Source organism: Desmodus rotundus, chromosome 7 (genome assembly GCF_022682495.2).
Source record: "Desmodus rotundus isolate HL8 chromosome 7, HLdesRot8A.1, whole genome shotgun sequence".
Lineage (NCBI taxonomy): Eukaryota > Metazoa > Chordata > Mammalia > Chiroptera > Phyllostomidae > Desmodus > Desmodus rotundus.
This window is the reverse complement of record NC_071393.1, coordinates 50,851,650-50,866,533: the sequence shown is the minus strand read 5'-3', so window position 1 is coordinate 50,866,533 and position 14,884 is coordinate 50,851,650. Positions and strand designations below refer to the sequence as shown.

At 41.6% G+C, this 14,884-nt stretch overlaps 1 protein-coding gene across 4 annotated transcripts in view; it reads right to left on the bottom strand.

Moving 5' to 3' along the window:
- Positions 1-14,884, bottom strand: part of SLC25A21 (solute carrier family 25 member 21) — a 460,856-nt gene that overhangs the window by 2,715 nt on the left and 443,257 nt on the right. For all 4 annotated transcript variants that reach the window (XM_045187980.2, XM_053929134.2, XM_045187975.3 and 1 more), the window contains 2 exons: positions 2,588-2,769; positions 1,610-1,662 (listed from right to left, as the gene is read on the bottom strand). In XM_045187980.2, the coding sequence (XP_045043915.1) occupies positions 1,610-1,662; positions 2,588-2,769 (235 nt within the window). The remainder of the gene's footprint in view (positions 1-1,609; positions 1,663-2,587; positions 2,770-14,884) is intronic.

Here is a 14,884-nt window from a genome sequence, read left to right as displayed (position 1 = left end):
TCTTTGAAATCTTATCCTTAACTCAAAAGTCTTACCTTTCTATCTACCTTTCTTTCCTTTGATGTGGGTCAGACTAGCATGTTTGGAATGGGAGTGGAGGCCAGGTTTTTCAGTGAGATCCCCAGTTATTCAGTGTTGTTTAGCTTGGACAGGGCATTCCCAATAGCCCTTTGCATTGGATTTAACACCACACCAACTCGGGACACCTCATGCAAAAACATTCTAAAGAGCCAACCAAACATTTGCAAGCCTCTAACAAAACTTGGGGTCAGATCATTTAAAGAGTTTTGGATTAAGTTTCTAGTCCATGACCACTGTAGCTAAACTCTCCAGGGTCTTCACCCTTTTCAGGCCCACCCCCTCCTGAGAAAGATGGGTTAGGGCCAGTCCTCTGATTTTCCCTAATGCTAGGTCGACGAGCAGGTTTTTGCTGTGTGGTGAAGGAAAAACACCACATACTTGCAGGGACAGTTGCACAAAATCACCAATATTCTCATTAGTGGATTCTTTCATACACATGGGCCAATGACTAACAGCAGGCAGGTCTGAATCTCAAATGTGAAGCAAAATCCATGCTGAAAAGCCTAAAAAAGTTGGGACAGACGGATTGGGGATCGAGCAAGTGTTTTCTAAATAAAAGAAAGCATGAATCGTTCACCAGCTTCAACTTACAGACTGTTGTTCGGTATCTCAGGCTGGTAGAAATGCTGGTTCCCTGGGCTGAGATCTAAGGGTCAGTGTGCACGCATGTGAGGGTGGTAGGGAAGGAGGACACGGGTGGTACTGAGGAATGGGAAAGGGGGAGAGGGGAAAGGGAAGGTTCTGGGCAAGATTACCAGGATGTCTAAGCAGGTGAGTGTGGCCTGCTAGAAAAATACGTGTGGTCTAGTGTATACTTCCGTACTTATTCACAGTGTTGCTTATAATCCAAGACTATTTGCCCAGGCAGTTGAGTCCTAGCAGCTATTTTCTTATCTATTTACACTGAGGCAGCTGACTCTCCCTGAGGGAAAGGCAGCCGTTTTTCTTGTGGGCTGGCGTCCTGAGGTGAGGCCCTGAGCCAGGAGCCTCCACCAGCATGCTGACAGAGGCTGGGAAGGTGAGCGCCAAGCTCCACCACTCCCCGGAGGTGACTCTGCAGACAAGTGGCTCTTGCTGTTCCTGGAGACAAAGTTGCCCTCCTTTTCTATTTCTGAAATGGAGTTGAGGCAGGAGCAAGAATGAACTAGGTGCACCAAGAAAAGTTTTATTGGGCTGGTCCCTCACAGACTGAAAATCCTCCCATCCAGCCAGACGCCACCATGTATGCACCTGAGTGCTCACTCCAATTCCAACGGGCTGTGGATCCTTTCCTATTGACTTAAGCTGGCCTTTGGCTTCTATCAGCCTCCAGCAAGATCATAAATAGTACCTTATAAATACAGGTAGAACATTTCTAACGGACACGCCTTTGGTAGCTTGAATACTCACAGGCAGCTTTATATCCTCAACGTTTCTGTCTTTCACAGCCGGAGAAACTTTTATTATGTTGCTGATAGACACCCATAAGGAAAAAAGAGACACTAGAACAATAAAGAAGGAAGGATATAAGTAATAAAAACACCATTACCTGGTCCAAGCCTCATAATCTTGGGAAGCAGGCCTTTGTACAAAGCCAGAATCCTGTTAAGTGAAAGGAAAAGAGCAACATTCTTATTCTGAAAACAAAATGGAGTTGTACCTCAGCTTTACTGAGGTGCTGAGCCAGCATTAAACAAAAATTGTTTGAAATTATACACATCCCAAACCAGACAGTATCTGGGCAAATAGTCTCTGCAACAAATTGGACAAGGGGAAAGACTTCATTAGTTCTTCATTACCCAAGCGATGCTGGCCTTGTCCAATCAGAAATATGATTTCCATCAGCATGATGGTTTTTGCTTTCGAGACACGTCTTACTTTCAAGACAGCTGCGGGTATGCACACAGTGACTTCTGTCATTGAATTTAAAAGGCCACAAACTGAGTCTTCACATAAGGAAGTATGATTCAGTTCGGATCAAAATGATAAAAAAAAAACTACTTGTTTACTTGAGAATAAGACATAGGTGAGGAGGGATGAAGAGACAAAAATTAAGACTTAAAAAAAGACCAGCAGAAAAAGGCACATACTTTAAATTTTTTTTTAAAAAACTACTTTCACAGAACGTTCCTGTTTAATTCTCCCAGGAGAATAGGTTAGGATAATTAGGTGGCATTTCGAGTACATTCACAGTCAGAAGACAAGGGTTCTCCCGCCTGTGTGTTAGCGGGGCAGGTGAGATGCAATAGCACGTTATGCAAGCTAGCCAGCCGGAAGTTCATCCCAGCGTTTTCAGACAGACGTGCAGCACATTATTTGGTGGAGGTTCACGGTTCTGGATGGCGTAAGAATGTTTTGCCAGCACCTCATTATTGTGCTCTCTCGCGAAGTTTGTCACCTATTCCCGAGAGCTTCTCAGGCACACACCCAATTTAAGAGGTCTTAATGGCTGTCATCGAAACGGAAGTACAATAAGGTTTGAACAATCCTTGAGTCTTGCTCATTTATTAAAATAAGAATGTGTTACCCTTCTTCCTGATAGACTGTTGCCATTGTTTTAAAACAGGTTCTGTACTTGATCTCTCCAGGAACTGGCTGAGGCCCTTGAATCCTACTTTTGGCAACATCAAAAGGGATGTTAATGACTGAGGCTATTGTGCCTGAGAGAAGACCAATCCCAAATTTTCTCAAAAACTCCAAGGTTGGATCCTAAAAGAAAAGAAGAATAAAATAACAGAAAGGGAAGTGGAAGCCCCTAAACCGGTTAAACACTATAAAGCAATACGTACTTAAGCAGAGCACTGCGCTCCCGGCCCCCTCCTGTTATTCCAGCGGAACACATTAGGACTTCCTAGGCTGGAACTTGTTTTCTTGACAATCCCATTGGCTATGTTTTTACACATGGTCTAAATTGCTGAAGTACACATTTCCTCACACAGGATTTATAAACACAGTTCATAAAGAAAGACTGGTATGGCATATGGGGATGATTTGTATAATTGGGCTTCACAATGTACTTAGTATTACTGTATCAAAACAGGAGAAATCCAAGCACACTATTAGCTAATTGGCCAGAATATTTTACAAATGACAGCAACTTCCACCATGAAGCCTACTAAAATGCTCATTTGTGTGTGGACCCCCAAACGTTAAATTAAATCAAGGCTACTCTCGGTCTGCTTCTATTCCTCTCCAGGTTTTTTGCATTTATTTTCACGTGTAGCTGATCCACTGTACTGAGAAGTGCTAGCTTCCTGTTATTAACAAACCGACTTGGGGAGGCCGCAAAACAGCCTGTGACATTCTGTGCGTTATAAACAGTAGTAAGTCACTGGACTAATTGGCTGAAGAATTTACAACCCATTGTTCCTGAATCTGATTCTTCCTTCATGGCAAAGGAAGAAAAGGAGAGAGAGACACAGAGAGAGACAGAGACAGGGAGAGGGAGAGACAGAGAAAGGGGAAGGGGGAAAAGGGAAAAAGGAGAGAGAGAGAGAAAGGTTAAGAGAGAGAGAGAGACTTCTTCTTTCCATTTAAATTTAGGTCCTTTACTTTGGTCTGATTTGATTTTCCACCCCTCCCTGCTCTGCTTTCTGACATCAAAGTATTTAATTAGGTCTTATGTAGGAGTCACTTTCTTTCAGCCTATTTTTGTGCCCAGTGAGCTCACATTATGTTTTGTTATAATGAATTTGCTGGGAAGTTCTCATTATGTTCTCAGCCTCAGTCTTGCCCCAAAGACAGGTCATCTCACATACCATAAGCTGCTAGAAGAGAACCCCCTTCCACATCCGTCCCCTGCCTTCTCTCCTGGTCCATATTTCAGAAGTATCTTTACAGAGAAACAATCTAGGTTATGCCACGCTACTATTTTATCTAGCAGGAGAACTAAAAGGGGGAAACATCTCTGCTTAATTAAAAAAAAAAATCAGGTCTGAGCATTGCATGCTTCTAGGTCTACAGGAGAAGAAAACTTCTGGAAGTTTTGAAATTTTCAAACGAACCAAGAGTCAGATACCGTCACAGAAACTCCTATGTGGCTAGACGTAAAAAAGCAAGAGGATAGGTAATAATTCTTGGATCCAGGCCATACAGGTGCCGGGTAGGTTTAAAGGGATTTAAAAACCAACAGGGTGTTTCAACAGGAAGAACAATGCAGTGATTGCAGTGTGAGTGAGGTGTGCTTAAATAATCCCCTCACCCCCATTTTTTCTCTTTTACAAGGAGAGAAAAATGCCCCTATGTTGCCTTTCTCCATTATGGCACAGAGCAGAGCTGGCGCTCCGGAGGATGGCGGACTCAGGACCTGCTCCTGTCGTCTGACCTTGCACGAGTCACCGAATCAGTGTGTAAAAGGGATGTTTTTAATACCTGCCTTACCTTTGCACTGTATGATTTTTCTGAGAAATAAAAACATAATAGCAATGACAATTCTATGGGTGTTGTACAGGCCTGCTAGAAAATGGGTAGTATTTTTATGAAGCCTGTTTTCTAAAGACTGAAAGCACCCTATAATAAGACTCTCTCATGGTGTCTCTGCGACACAGCCCAGCTCTCTCCCTGTTTCATTTGAGGACAAGAGTGAAAAGGATGGCTTGTATGACAATGTCCTTTGGAAAGTTCAGGGGAACTTGTCAAGCATGCAGCCTCTTCTCCCCCCTCATGTATTCGCTGAGGATTAGAATTGAGGATGAAGGGTAAGCTAAGACTCTCAGTGAAGGTCACGGTGCTTGAGACACTATTGGAGACCAAACCCTAATGTCTTTGAGCCATCACAGTGTTCACTGGCATTATGTGTTGACTCTGTGTTTTCTGTTCATTTCCCAGCACAATAGTAAGGTCCCAGCACAATAGTAAGGTCCCACAGCAGTTCCCCAATCCAGCTGTGCATCGGAATCACCTGGGAGCTTTATAAAACATGGATGCCTGGGCCCCACCTCAAATACCTGTTGGGTTCTCAGGTCAGATTCACCTGGAAAAGTGCCTGAAAATTGTTTTAAAAGACCTTCAGCACTTCTGAAGCTGCTGGGCTGAGGACCCATGTCTGGAGTCAGTGGTTGTGATATTTCATTCAGGCAAAGCAATGGTCAGCTGCTCCTGCTCTGGGCATTCCAGGAAGGAGAAAAGTCTTCTTGGGATGGCTGAGGGGTATCCCTCATCACCTGGCCTTGGGGCCTATATCCAGTCTCTTCCTCTGAGACCATGGTCTGCCTCATGTAGCAACCTGGCCTGGGGGAGTCTTCTCAGCTCACCTCAGCTTTCTTTGCTACCTGTCGTCAACCATCCTCAAACAAATGCAGCCGCTCAAATACCTCTCGTCTTCGTCCTCTGCATGCTACTCACACTCCTCTGGCTTTAGCTCAGATTCCCAGCTTCTCTGGGTCTTGCTTTCTTCTTGCCTTCTACTGTCTATTCCTCACCAGGACTCTCTTTTTATAAAGACAGATCTGCTTTGGGTGTCTCTCTACTCAAAGACCCTCAATCTTTCTCCACTGCATGGAGAGGAAAGCCAAAGCTCCCTTGGTTTCTTTTCTACAAGATGCTTCAAACTCATCTCTCTAGCAAGTTCTACACCTTTACCCCCAAACCCATGCTATGGTCACACTGGTTAGATCATAATACCATATATTTATACCAAGCTTTTTTCCTAACTCCATGCTTTTCCTCAAACTATTCCCATAGCCCAGAATGCCCTTTTCCATCACTTTTACCTATAGCAGGGTCCAGCTGAAGTCTTATGTTGCCCAAGAGACTTATGGATCCCAGTCAAAATTAATTTCTCCCTCTCCTGTATGCCTGAAACACTGTGTGAACAATCAGTGTTCTTGCTATGGCTCACCTTGTGTTTGTTTTGCTTTTGCTCTGTCTACCTTCCCCGTTGGACTGTGAGGCAGCACAGCATAGAAGCATGTTATTCCTCTCGTGTCATCTCTTGCACAGTGTACAGAGCAGGTGCTAAATAAATGTCTGCTAATTGGCCCACCAATGTACTTATTTAATTTTTTCACTTTTCTTTTTTATCCTCACCTGAGGTCATGGTTATTGATTTTAGAGAAAGGGGAAGAGAGGGAGAGAGAGAAGAAAACACTGATGTGAAAGAAAAAACATTTGTTTTTGTAGACACGATGAGAATCAAGCTTAACCTTTAATCACTATTTCTCAAGAATAAGTGTCTTCTAGCCTGGACATGAGCCCCTCTCAGAATTTTATATTTCTGTCTTTCAGTCAGGAGGCATTAACATGGGGACATGAGAAAGCACTGGACGTTTGTGAAGTAGACTATTTCAGGACACAATGAATTGATATTCTTGCATCACAGAGCCAGATCTAGGGCTTGCCTGACTTCACTGTTCAGTGTCTCAGAGGAAGAACCATGATATAACAGACTGACCAGATTTTAGCAAAGAAAGCAATGGGCACAGAGTAATTTCTCAAAATATTATTATTTGAGCTCTTTTAAAAAAAAAATCCCCACCCAGGGATATGTTTATTGATTTTAGAGAGGAAGGGGGCAGGTGAGTGGGGAGAGATAGAGATAGAGATACAGAGATAGAGATACAGAGATAGATGATAGAAAACATCAATGTGAAAGAGAAACATTGAATAGTTGCCTCCTGTAACCTCCAACTAGGGACTGAACCTTCAATGTAGCTTTGTGCCCTGACCGGGGATTAAACCTACAACACATTGGTGTACAGGGTGATGCTCCAACCAACCAAACCATCCAGTCAGGAATGGGCTCTTCTTTTTTTATACTTCCTAATCTTTCCCCTAGCAGGGAGAGGCATCCTCTTGCCTCAACAATGAGGATTGTTGGACTTCTGACCAAGATGGAAGTATAGGTATACACACTGTGCCTCTTCTTACAACAAAAAAAGGACAGCAACAAATTTAAAAACAAAACCAACCAGAACTGCCAGAAAATTGAATTGTATGGAAGTCTGACAACCAAGTAGTTAAAGAAAAAACATTCATCTAGATTGCTAGGAGGGGCAGAGACAGGCAGCCAGGCAGAGAGGACTTGAGGCAAGGCAGTGGCTGGAGGACCTGGTGAGTCAGTGGCTGGTGGAGTGGGAGGTCCCAAATTTGTGTGCTTATAAATGGGGAGGAAGAACTGGGGAGCAAGAGAGAATGTGCAACCCAGTGTTCCAGCACAGGGAAATAAATCCTCAAAACTCTGACTGAAAAAACCTGTGAGGGTTGAAGCATCAGGAGAAACTCCCAGCCTCACAGGAGAGTTGGTTGGAGAGACCCACAGGGGCCTAGAATGTACACAAAACCACCCCCCTGGGAATCAGCACCAGAAGGGCCCAATTTGCTTGTGGGTAGTGGGGGAAGTGACTGAAAGACAGCAGAGAGCTGAACAAGAGGCATTGTTACCTCTCAGACCACTCTCCCACAGACAGCGCCACAACGCAGTGACCTGGGTTGTCCCACCCTGGGGAACAGCTAAGGCTCCACCCCTTACTACATAACAGGCATGCGGAGACCAAAAAAAAAAAAAAGCCCAAATGAAAGAATGGATCAAAGCTCCAGAAAAAATACAACTAAGTGATGAAGAGATAGCCAAACTATCAGATGCACAGTTCGAAACACTGGTAATCAGGAGGCTCACAGTATTGGTTGAGTACAGTCACAAAATAGAGGAAAAAGTGAAGGCTATGAAAAGTGAAATAAAGGAAAATGTACAGGGAGCCAACAATGATGGGAAGGAAACCGGGACTCAAATCAACAATTTGGGCCAGAAAGAAGAAGTAAACATTCAACCAGAACAGAATGAAGAAACAAGAATTCAAAAAAAATGAGGAGAGGCTTAGGAACTTCCAGGACAACTTTAAATGTTCCAACATCTGAATCATCGGGGTGCCAGAAGGAGAAGAGGAAGAAATTGAAAACTTATTTGAAAACATAGTGAAGGAGAACTTCCCCAATCTGGCAAAGGAAATAGACTTCTAGGAAGTCCAGGAAGCTCAGAGAGTGCCAAAAAAGTTGGACCCAAGGAAGCACACACCAAGGCACATTATAATTACATTACCCAAGATTAAAGGTAAGGAGAGAATCTTAAAAGCAGCAAGAGAAAAGGAGACAGTTAACTACAAAGGAGTTCCCATAAGGCTATCAGCTGATTTCTCCAAAGAAACCTTACAGGAAAGAGGGGGCTGGAAAGAAGTATTCCAAGTCATGTAAGGCAATGACCTACATCCAAGATTGCTCTATCCAGCAAAGCTATCATTTAGAATGGAAGGGCAGATAAAGTGCTTCCCAGATAAGGTCAAGTTAAAGGAGTTCATCCTTTAATGGAGATCACTGAGCCCTTCTTATATGAAATATTAAAAGGACTTATCTAAGAAAAAGAAGATAAAAAATATGAACAGTAAAATGACAACAAACACAACTATCAACAACTAAACCTAAAAGAAAACAAAAACAAAAAACGAACGAAGCAAACAACTAGAACAGGAAGAGAATCACAGAAATGGAGATCACATGAAGAGTTATCAGTGGGGAAGGGGAGGGAGGAGAATGGGGGAAAAGATACAGGGAATAAGAAGCATAAATGGCAGGTACAAAATAGACAGGGGGAAGTTAAGAATAGTATAGGAAATGGAGAAGTCAAAGAACTTACATGTATGACCCATGGACATGAACTAAGGTTGGGGAATGTGGGTGGGTGGGGGTGTGCAGGGCAGAGGGGAATAAAGTGGGGGAAATGGGACAACTGTAATAGCATAATCAATAAAATATATTTAAAAGTAAATAAATAAAAATGTTTAAAAGAAAAGAATGAGGATTTTTGTAGCAGAACTCCAAAGAGAGAGAAATAGGTAATATTTAGTGTTTTTGGCTTTTGAATTAGATTCTTCCATGTATTACATCAGTTCATATTTATAATCTTTGAGGTAAGAACTACTATTATTATTCCTATTTTACAGATGATTGTATTTAACCTCAATATTAAGTATAAGGAGGGAATTTATGTTATATTCAAGTGAACTCAAGACTCTGCCTTAGGGCATAGTTTTTCTACTGATACTTCTGGGGGTCAGGGGGTGGGCCATTGGAGAAGGTGTCCAAGAACCTGCTGAAATTATAAGCAATGCGTATATGGGCTTTCCCGGAGAGAGTGTCTATAGATTTTATCAGGCTCATAAAATTTAAAAACAATTTCATGAAACCATTTTCCCTACCAAGAAATTTAAATAGTAAGGAAAGGACAGTGCAGGGTTGCAAACACGGGGACTCAAAGTAGGAAGGCCTCATTTTTACAGGGGTTATCCGACAATTCACCTAGTGGAAACATTTCTGCACGTGTTCTGCTCTGGAGTCAGGTTACTCACTCTTCAACTATATCTATGATGTTAGTGGTTCTCCCGGTGTGGTCCCCAAAGCACCACCACTAGTATCATGTGGGAACCCATTAGAAATGAAAATTGGGGCTCTACCCCAGGCCTACTGAATCTAAAACTCTGGGGTAAAGCCCAGCAACATGTGTGAACAGTCCTCAAATTACTCTGATGGGTCCTAAAGTCTGAGAGCCGCTGCTGAACTGAAATTATGGTCCATCTCTTTGGATCGTTGGGCTCAATAAGTGATGCTTTAAGTGGCTCTGGATGTGCTGGGAAGCATTTTAAAGATTTCTTTGGTGGAAGCAGGGCTTTGTTTCTTTAAGGCTGCAGAACTAAAGGCAATGCTGTTAACTGTTCACCTTTTAACCCCAGCTCAGTCCAACCCAAGAATGTGCATCTGTGAGATTGTTGGGTCTCAGTGATACTTATCACGAAGTCCTAATGGGTCATTCTGTACTGGCTACCAGTAAATCACTCCAGCATTACTATCAATAACCACAGCAACAAGCAACAAAAAATAATAGCAAAATAAATAGAACCAACAAAATAACATACATGTGATATTTGTATTATTTATATACCTTTCATTATGAGAAATAATGATACCATGAATAATAGTTACAAGGTATAATGTTATATGCAAAAAATATACAAAATATATATTATGTTAAAGACCCGATGAATCAGGTATGTAGCGCCATTGTACAGACAAAGATATGAAACTTAAAGAGTTAAGTCAGTTGTCCAAGATCACACTAATTGTAGAAGTGGAGTCTGGATTTGAACTCAGGTTCTTCTAACTCCCAATCATATGTGCTTAGTCATTACATCATTTGCTTCTTATCTGTAATTCATTTGTTGGGTATTCATCCAATAGATATTTATCTTTATAGGCCTGGTCCTACACGGGGTGCTAGAGTTGAGTGTGAAGGTAAATGGTCCAGAACGGGGGTGGGGTGGGTGTATAATGAAATATTACAAACAGTGTATTGAATACTAAAGTGGAAGACTGAACAAAGCTCAGGGGGAATCGTGCAGTAGGGAGAAGAAAGTTACTCCTGGGTTTTCTCTATCAATGTCCTGTTAGCAATTACCTAGCTTCTGCTCCTTAAAAACTTAGTCACTTATTGGGTGCTTAGGAAGTCAACAGAAGACATCTCATTATTACAAGTCACCATGTATTCGATGAACAGCTGGCCCTCTGGTTTGAGAATCATATTACCCAGAACACCATTTTCCCTTTTCCATTATTTTAAAAACTGGAAAAAGATGATGATGATGATAATGCTAAGACACTTACTATGTACCAGGTGCTGTGTTAAGTACTTTCTATCTGTCGAAGACTCACAGCATCCCTATAGCAAATGAGATAACTGAGGCTTATAGAAAGTTCCTACCTTCAAGAGGATATAATTTTGAATTAGTTAAAAGAGAGCTAAGATTCTATTATTTAGAAGTGAAGAAGCCAAAACATTGAGGAGCCCTGAGACTGTCAGGTGTCAACAAGTAGAATTAGAGACACGTGCTGGCCTCTCGGGACTCGACCTAACCAGCATCCAAGGAGATCACCTCTCAGTCCAAGTGGTAGAAAATAAAATCCTAGAATCACGATATTGGAAGTGAACTCAAAATGTCACCTAACCTAAAGAGTGACAGCAGCAAGAAGCCTTGAACCCTCTTTCCTCCCACAAATACACTGATTCAGTAACAATTTATGAACAAATTCTCCGTGTGAGACATCTAAAAATTAGTTGAAAGTTTCCTGCACCCTGGGTGAACACAAAACTAGACTCATGGAAGCCAGTAGGGAGATTCCAGAGTTCCTACTCCTAGTGTAGTGCCATAGAATGAGGAGGACTTCCCAGCTCTCAGCTTCTCCCAAGGGAGGGAAGAATTGGTTTGCATGCCCAGCACCCCAACTTTTCTGAGGAGATTCCCCAAAGGACTGGCTTCTGTATTGCCAGGCTTGGAGCTCTGATGGGTTCGGCACAGTGTAGTCACCTGAGGTAGAATAGAGATGACAACGTGGGCTGGTAGGTGCCATAGATCCTCCTCACTTCTCAACACAGAGTAAGCGGATGAAAACTCCCAGCTCTCAGCTTCCCCTTCGGGAGTCAAAGAGTTGATCTTTGCACTCAACACTCCAACTCCTCTGGAGTTTCCCAAAACACTGGCATTTTTCTTTCCATTTTTGGAGTCCTGATGGGTCCCTGCATTCTATCCCCCTGGGGGAGAACTGAGATGGAGGTTTGGACTGGTAGATATCCTAGCTCTCCACTTGCTCAGCACAGAGTGAGCAGACAAAAACAATAGCTTCCTGTTTCTCTCTGGGGAGGGAAAGAGTTGGTACAGGACTCCAGAATCCTTTAGTCCAACTGAATTGTAGCAGTCTTCTCTTGTATGAGGCCCGTCCATGGAGACAGAGAAAGGTGCCTGCCTTTTGTAAAGCACATACACTGAGATAATAAGATAAGACCAAGAATAGCCAAATCAATCCTGAGACAAAAGAATAAAGCTGGAGGTATCACACTTCCTGGTTTCAAAATATCTTACAAAGCTACAGTAATCAAAATGGTATAATATCAGCACAAAGACAGATTTGTAGACCAATGCAACAGAATAGTAAGCCCAGAAATAAATCCAAGCACATATGGTCAAAACTAATCTTCAACAAGGGTACCAACAATACAAAATGGGGGAAGGAGAGTCTTCAACAAATGGAGCTGGAAACAATGAATATCCACGTGCAAAGGAATGAAATTGAACCCTCATCTTAGGCCATACACAAAAATCAATTAGAAATGACCCAAGTACTTAAATATAAGATCTGAAGCTATAAAAGTCTCAGAAGAAAATGTATGGGAAAAGCTTCACAACATTGCTCTTGGCAATGACTTCATGAATATGACAGCAAAAGCAGAGGCAACAAAAACCACGAAGAGGCAAGCTTCTGAATAGCAAAAGAAGCAAACAAGTAAAAAGGCAACCTGTGGAATGGGAAAAATATTTGCCTGCCCCATATCTGATAAGACATTAATATATAAAATATATAAGGAACTCCTACAACTCCATACCAAGAAAACAAATAACATGATTTAAAAATGGGCAAATGGCTTGAATAGATATTTCCCCAAAGAAGACATACAAATGGCCAACATGTATTTGAAAAAATGCTCGCTACTAATCATGTGGGGAATGTAAGTCAAACCACAATGAGATACCACTTCATCTCTCTCAGAATGGCTATTGTTAAAAAACAAAGGACAAGTGTTGGCAAGGAGATGGAGAAACTGCAACCCTGTACACCATTAGTCGGAATGGAAAAGGATGCAGCCTCTATGAAAAACAGTATGAAGTTTCTCAAAAATTAAAAACAGAACTATTACATGATCTAGCAATCCCAGTTCTGGGTATTTATCCAAAAGAATTGAAATCAGGATCTCAGGAAGGTATTAGCCACTCCTATGTTGATCGCAGCATTATTCACAATAGCCAAGATGTGGAAACAACCTAAATGATCAAGGAAATGTGGTACGTACACACAATGGAATACTATTCACCTTTAAAAAGAAGAAAATTCTGCAATATGTGACAACATGGATAAACTTGAGGGCACCATATTGAGTGAAATAAGCAAGTCACAGAGAGACCAACCCTGCATAATTCCACTTACATGAGGTTCCTACAATGGTAACATTCATGGAGTCAAAGAGTGGAATGGGCTGTCAGGGGTTGAGGAGGGGAAATGGGGAGTCCACTTCAGTGGGCCTGAAGATTCATCTCAGCAAGATGAATAAGCTCGAGTGACCCTGTACCAACAGTCGATAATAGAGTACACTGAAGAATTTGGTGAGAGCAGATCTCATGTTGTATTTTTACTATAATAAAATAAAATAATTTAAAACATTGATGGAAAAAGAATGTCATTTAGTCCAAGTAAAATATTTAAGATGGATCATATCTTAATTACGTAAATGGATATTAATGTTGATGAAAAACTATATTTATTAAAAATTTCCAACTTACTACCATAATTTACTCCAACTGCTATCAATAAAAAAAAATTCTTTGTTCCTAACCCACATTCCTCGTGCATAAGCATAAACTATTTTACTCCAATTTTTTTTGCTCAATTGCAAGGGCAATCAACTGTCACCATTCTTGATGTAATCCATCAAGTTTTAAAAACCATTATTAAAATAAACTTTTCTTCCTCATGCTTAAAAAACACAGCTCCTTTTAAATATTTATGTATAAGTATGTGTTATTTCCTCATCTACAGATGAGTTTTGTTATTTTCTTTCTTTTCTTTTAAAAGATTTTATTTACTTTTTAGAAAGAGAGGAAGGTGAGGAGAAAGAGGGAGAGAAACATTGATATGCAAGAGAAACATGGATCGGCTGCCTCTTGCATGCCCCCAACTGGGGATCTGGCCTGCAACCCAGGCACGTGTCCTGACCAGGAATCAAATGTGACCTTTCGGTTTGCAGGCTGGTGCTCAACCCACTGAGCCTCACCAGCCAGGATTGTTATTTTCTTCTAAATATTTTCCAGTTTTTCTCATAAAATATAACTAACCTAGAGCTGAGTAGCCTGAAATGTTAATGAATATTCCATGCATTGATAGCAATATAAAATCCAATATTCATAGTTAAAAAATTATTAAAAATAATTCCCCTGCAAACATTTTAAGGTTGAGGTTACCATTCTGCTTTACAAATGAGAAAACTGAGACAGAGAGAAGGCATAGCCTGCCAAAAACAATGGCTAACTGATAAATACCAGAATTGGCAATTAATAGAATTCTCTGGCTATTTCCCACACTGTGATCTTTTCATGAATGCGGACCTGAAGAGGTGTATTTACCAGCCTCCCTTCAGGATGACTGATGAGTTTCCCTGACAGGACATATAAGAGACTCCCCAAAGCTTAACAAGAGACTAGTAAGTGATCCTAAAACACTGGCCGCCATGATGTTCCACAACGTCTAAAAATTCAACACAAGGCACCAAGTCATCAGAAATGAGACCGTATGACTCAAAATAATTAACAATCAACACGGTACATATTTGTAACTAATTTAACCATCTAATCCAACTATATATCCAAATAGCTAAAGGCAGCAACGGTAACTTAAGGCACTTAAGGAGTTAATATACAGAGAAGCAAAATGTCTTCATCCAAAGAAGCATATGCCTCCCTTTTTACCTTCCCTGGCATGGGCTTTGATGCCTTGCTTAGTGACTGGCCAGCTGGCTGCTAGCTAGATAAACAGAGAACATTTGCCCATCTTACAGGCCTTTGTGATTAGGGTCTGGCATCTTTAAGAAGACATTCCACACAGAGAAATGCCAGAAGGAGGGGGTTAGGGAGATGGGGGAAGTAGGAATTACTAGCTAGTGAGGACCAGGGGTGTGAGGGAGATGGGCCAGGAAGCCTGATGTTCCCTGCAAGGCAAGACTGAGCAGAGTTCACTT